The following is a 6,076-nucleotide window of genomic DNA, read 5'->3' as shown; positions in this document are numbered from 1 at the left end:
ATATTGGGATAATGCTCTAACCAACTGAGCTACCCAGCCAGGGCAATAAATGTTTTTTCAATGAAGGAATACACACAAGCATATCTACATCTTTTTTTTTTCTTTTTCTTTTGTATATCTACATCTTTATATTCTCACACTCTCTGCCTTACTTAAACTAAAAACCCAAGTCCTCGTCATCGCCCACAGCCCTCCATGACCTGGCCTTGGACACCTCTACGACCTTACTTTCTATCACTGTCTCCCTCACCTGCCCTAGTCCAACCACACTGGTTTTCGCACTGCTCCTTAAGCAGGCTAAGCACTTCCTGATCATGAATAAATACACCTATTTAATGAGTGGCTACCAGTATTAACAAGAAAACAAAAACAACCAAAAGAATGAAATAGAGTAGAAACTAATGAGAGTATATTAGACATAGATTCAGTACTGTTCTGTGAAACTTTTGATTCAGCCATGTGTGCACGTGTGTGTGTGTGTGTGTGTGTGTGTGTGTGCGCGTGTGTGTGTGCACGCTGCATTGCAATGTAAAATCTTACTATGGATGGCAATAAAAAAGGGAGATGAGCCAGGCTGGCATGGCTCAGTGGTTGAGCATGGACCTATGAACCAGCAGGTCACAGTTTGCTTCCCGGTCAGGGCACATGCCTGGATTGCTGGCTCAATGCCCAGTGTGGGGCGTGCAGGAAGCAGCCGATCAATGATTCTCTCCCTCTCCCTTCCTCTCTGAAATGAATAATATTTTTTTTAAAGGGATAAGAGCCACATCAACATCCCTGCCCCACACACCCACCAACATAGCAAACAGGTAACCAAGGACACCTAGAGATATGAAGTGTCCTCACTCAGCAAGGATGGGGTAGAAGCAGCAGTGGCCAGGGCCAGGGCCTGACACCAGCCGAGGAGTAAGCAGGGTGGGGGCATGAGGGAGGGCCTACAGAGACACGCTAACACTGCCCTTTCTGTTTCTTCCTCACTTTTTCTTTCCATCTGTTTCTCCCTGTCTGTCTTGTTTCTCTCCCTCCCTCTTCTTCCCTCTCTCCCTTTCTCCCTCTCTCCTCCTCTCCCCTATCTCCCTGTCCCTCTCCCTCTCTGTCCCTCTCTCTCTCCTTCTTTTCCTTTTTCTGTCTCTCTCTTTTCATCCCCTCCATTTCTGTCTCAATTTTTTATCCATTTATATCTTTGTTGTCATTTTCCATCTCTCTGGTCTATCCTTTCTCACTCCTTCTCTGTACCTCTGTGTGTTTTTTCCTCTCTGTCTCTCTCTTACCCTCATCTCTCTGTCTCTATGTCTGTGTCTCTCCCACTACCCCCATTTGCAGGTGCAGCCCAGCAGGACAACTGATGGAGTCCCCCAGAGCCCATCGAGTACCGGACTGGCTGACTCCATAGGGTTGGGAGCAGCCCCTGCCCTCCATTATGGCCAACACCACTGGAGAGCCCGAGGAGGTGAGCGGTGCTCTGTCCCCACCATCAGCATCGGCGTATGTCAAGCTGGTGCTGCTGGGACTGATCATGTGCGTGAGCCTGGCGGGCAACGCCATCTTGTCCCTGCTGGTGCTCAAGGAGCGTGCCCTGCACAAGGCTCCTTACTACTTTCTCCTGGACCTGTGCCTGGCCGACGGCATCCGCTCTGCCGTCTGCTTTCCCTTTGTGCTGGCTTCTGTGCGCCACGGCTCCTCGTGGACCTTCAGTGCGCTCAGCTGCAAGATTGTGGCCTTTATGGCTGTGCTCTTTTGCTTCCATGCGGCCTTCATGCTGTTCTGCATCAGCGTCACCCGCTACATGGCCATCGCCCACCACCGCTTCTATGCCAAACGCATGACACTCTGGACATGTGCAGCCGTCATCTGCATGGCCTGGACCCTGTCTGTGGCCATGGCCTTCCCACCCGTCTTCGACGTGGGCACCTACAAGTTTATCCGTGAGGAGGACCAGTGCATCTTTGAGCATCGTTATTTCAAGGCCAATGACACGCTGGGTTTCATGCTTATGTTGGCTGTGCTCATGGCAGCCACACATGCTGTCTATGGCAAACTGCTCCTCTTTGAGTACCGTCACCGCAAGATGAAGCCAGTGCAGATGGTGCCAGCCATTAGCCAGAACTGGACATTCCATGGCCCTGGGGCCACCGGCCAGGCTGCTGCCAACTGGATCGCTGGCTTTGGCCGTGGGCCCATGCCACCAACCCTGCTGGGTATCCGGCAGAACGGGCATGCAGCCAGCCGGCGGCTGCTGGGCATGGACGAGGTCAAGGGTGAAAAGCAGCTGGGCCGCATGTTCTACGCGATCACACTGCTCTTCCTGCTCCTCTGGTCACCTTACATCGTGGCCTGCTACTGGCGAGTGTTCGTTAAAGCCTGCGCTGTGCCCCACCGTTACCTGGCCACTGCTGTTTGGATGAGCTTCGCCCAGGCTGCCGTCAACCCGATCGTCTGCTTCCTGCTCAACAAGGACCTCAAGAAGTGCCTGAGGACTCACGCCCCCTGCTGGGGCACAGGAGGTGCCCCGGCTCCCAGAGAACCCTACTGTGTCATGTGAAGCAGGCCGATAGGCAGACAGACAGGGAGAAGGTCATGGCCACCATGATGGGGCTAACAGAAAGGGAGGGGTAGGGCCCCATACAGGAGCCTTTCTTTCTGAGCTCCAGCCCTAGCCTCTCAAACCACCCGGAATCTAGGCACCTTTGCCAACACCTCCCCAGGGGTGGGGGACTGGGAAAGAGGTGTTTCTAGTCCTAGGGCCTGTCTCTGCTGCCTCCTTTTCCACTTCTACAATCTCTCTCCTCTCTCCTCATTCTCTCTCTCTCTCTCTCTCTCTCTCTCTCTCTCTCTCTCTCTCTCTTCAGAAAAAGAAAACAAAAGTGAAAATGCAGGTTTTTCTACTATCAGCTGAGGAGTCAGGCTTCCTTGCTTTAATGTCTCTCCTTCTGACACTGTCTAGAATGCGGAAATTTGTCCTGTAAAATAGACTTCCAGAGCTCTTCTGGGCCCCTCTGCTCCCATGCACCCTCCCCTTCCAAGTCCTCTAGCAAGGCCTGGATATTTAGGGGGAAACTGATCTGTTGACAAGAGGGACCAAAGGGGGTGCAGGGTCCCCAGGGAGCAGGGATGTTTAATTGCTATGTTGTGTGCAATGTTGTTTTAGGCTAACTCTGGTCCCAAGCCCAGTCTCCTCTTGCTACCCATGTCCAGACATCCCAAGTGTTTCTTGAGCATCTGAGAAGCCAGGAGGGGAGGGAGAAGGGCCCTCGGGATGGGCACAGGCTAGTGAAGAGCAGGATGTGAGCTGCATGCCTGGAGCTGAAGAGACGTGAGCTTGACTGGATTCTCTAGAGCTGCCTCCTGGATCCCCAGCCCCCAACTCTTCTTTCTAAGGGTGGAAATCCACTCAAGCTCCACTAGGGCTGATGCGGGTGCCATACAGGCAGGATCAACCCCCCAGGGAAGTATAAGGAAAGAGCTGAACTCCCCAGAGTAGCTGGATCTGAGAGACTGGCATCAGAGCGGAATTCAACCCCAGAATTGTCCCCTGGGTTCATGCTACTCTCCCAAAGATGAAAATTGGGCGGGGGGGGGGGGACTTGGTATCTCATAGTGGATAAGCTCCAAGGCACTGTGGATTGGAATCCATCCCTATGTGACCTCTTTTTGTCCTCTTCAAGCCTCAGGGCCCTCAAGCCCTTCCGTGGTAGCCCTTGGTCTTCTGGGCCCTCAGCTCCCGACTTGCCACCCTTCACCCTTACCTCCTCCCAAAGTGGAACAGACTGTAGCCAGATTCCCCAGGTGGGTGATCCCAAGCTTCCCTCCCAGGGCAGAGTCCACTCTGGGATCACACCAAGGACAGTTCTTGTGGCCTGGGGATCCAAGCTGGCACTCCTTTGCCTGGTCTTGCCCAGGTTCTCTGTGGGCGGGGCAGATCTGTATTTATCCACCCCCTTTTCCTTCCCGATTGAAACCCTCGTCCTAAGCCTTGACCCCAGAAGAATGGGGAGGGCACTCTAGGCAGGAGAGACATTAATGAGCCTGGCTGTGGAGTTGTCCTGGAAAGGCAGGCCAGAGTGGCTGAGAGGCTGGGGGTGGGAGGGTACCTGTTCTCTCAGTGATAGTGATGGGGGTGCCTTTTCCAGGGGGTGGGGTGGGGGGGCCACGGGGGTGGGGTAGATAGGGTACATTCAGGAGGGTTTTCCTCCATTTCTTTTTTCTAACTGCCTGGATTCACCATTGGATTTTGTAAATGGAAAACTGAAATGAACAATGCTATATTGGATGTTTTCTCTTTCTGACTGTGTGTGTGTGTCTGTCTGTGTGCGTCTGTGTGTCTGTGTGTCCTGTCTGCATGACCACATGTGGAGAGGTATGATTGAGTGAGACAGTGTGTTTGTGTGACTTTGTATGGGGAGGCACCCCTGCCTGGTACACATGCGTGAGTAAATGCCTGTATGTGGAGACATATATGGCATGCACACACACATACATGTATGCACCTAACTGAGAGGAGACAAACTACAGTATGTGCCTGCAGCAGGAAGTCGAGTGGCCGGAGAGATAGAACTTGAAAAGTACATATGTATATAGCAAGAGGGAGATTCCCATCTCATCAGATGTTCCTCCCTTGGCCCAGGTTCTGAACATGGCAGACCAAATACTTGAGAACCCCATTCTCTTCCCAAAGCCTGGAGCCCCCAGGTATCACTTTCAACCTCCCGAATCAGTCTCTTCTCCAAAACCCAAACAAGGTGTTCCTGAAACTGGACCGCCATGGAGAATGGGGACTGGGAATTAGGGATCCATCTTGGGGAGAGCCAATGGGGTTAGGAAATGCCCCCCACAAAGTAATGGCCTGCTCAATCGGGGATGGGAGATCTTCTGAAGGGTCCATTTTATGCAGCTGGGACTTTGGTAAGCTTTGGCTAAATTCAGAGGGAGGGATGTCACAGGAGGGAACCCAAGCCTGGAAGTCTACCCAGCCAGACTGTTGCCTGGGGCACTCAATTATTATTTATTTATTCTCTCAGGTGCACAGAATTGAGTTGACCACACTCCTCAGTTCTTGGCACAGCTATATCATCATTGATCCATGCGAAGCCCTTTTATTCTTTGTTTTGTTTTGTCCCCTTCATCAGCCATCCCTGATCCCATCCCCCCTCCCACATAGGCACCCACTCTCGTGTATTTAACATACGTCTTTCCAATCCACCATTCATGTGTTTATTTACATATATGTGTATCTGTGAAAAAAATATATGGTATTGTTATGTGTTTTAATTTACATAAACAGTATTGTGCTATAAATCTTGTTCTGTTTCTTTTTTCACTCAACATTCTGTTTTTGAGAGATCCAGCCATGTTGCCGTATGTAGATCTAATTCATTCTAGTGGTCATCTTATACACATATATCACATTTTCCTTACCCATTCCCCTGGAGATGGGGCTCTAGGTTGCTCCCAGTTCGCTACTACAACAAGGCTGCAATGGGTAGTTTCCTCCACTTCTCTTTAAGGACACCTCATTCAGAGGAGAGGAAGCTGAAGCTCAGAGAGTTACAAAGTGGAGGAATAAACCCCTGATTTGAATCTTTACCACAGCCAGAAACCCCCACCATGCCTCATCAGAGACCTGTCCCTCTGGCCAAAAAAATTTTTTTTTCAAATACAATTAAATACCGTATATACTGAGGAAGGGAGGGGAAGACGTATTGAGTACATGAAGAGAAAGACCTAGAAAAATCTAGCATACGAACTGAATCACATCATTTTAATGACGCATAGATGTTACTTTTTTTTTTTTTTTTTTGCGTGATTATTTCTAGAGCCATTTTGCAGAGATGGAAAACGCCACGTCAAAACCTGGCCTCAAATCAAAGTCCCTAGGTCTTCACTGAGGTCCCGGCTCGGGGTTAGAGCAACCTGAGCCCCCAGGGGTCTCACTGGAGCCTGCTGCCTGGCAAAAGCTGGGGGCAGGGACTGGAGACGAGGCAGATTTAAGAAGTGCGTAGTTACTTGCGGCAGGGAAAAGGAGGGGAGGGAAGCGGGGGGGGGGGGGGGATGGATGAACGACAGCGAGGCTCTCCAA

General features: G+C 51.1%; 1 protein-coding gene across 1 annotated transcript; it reads left to right on the top strand.

The window, feature by feature from the left end:
* The first annotated feature begins 1,420 nt into the window (after window positions 1-1,420).
* GPR173 (G protein-coupled receptor 173) lies at window positions 1,421-2,675 on the top strand. The gene has a single exon (XM_054718476.1). It carries the CDS (start codon window positions 1,421-1,423, stop codon window positions 2,540-2,542), a length of 1,122 nt encoding a protein of 373 aa, XP_054574451.1. The 3' UTR covers window positions 2,543-2,675.
* Window positions 2,676-6,076: the final 3,401 nt, after the last annotated feature.

The sequence above is a fragment of the Eptesicus fuscus genome, chromosome 1 (assembly GCF_027574615.1).
Source record: "Eptesicus fuscus isolate TK198812 chromosome 1, DD_ASM_mEF_20220401, whole genome shotgun sequence".
In the NCBI taxonomy this organism is placed as follows: domain Eukaryota; kingdom Metazoa; phylum Chordata; class Mammalia; order Chiroptera; family Vespertilionidae; genus Eptesicus; species Eptesicus fuscus.
Note: the sequence above shows the minus strand (reverse complement) of the source record. Positions and strands in the feature narration are given on the sequence as shown.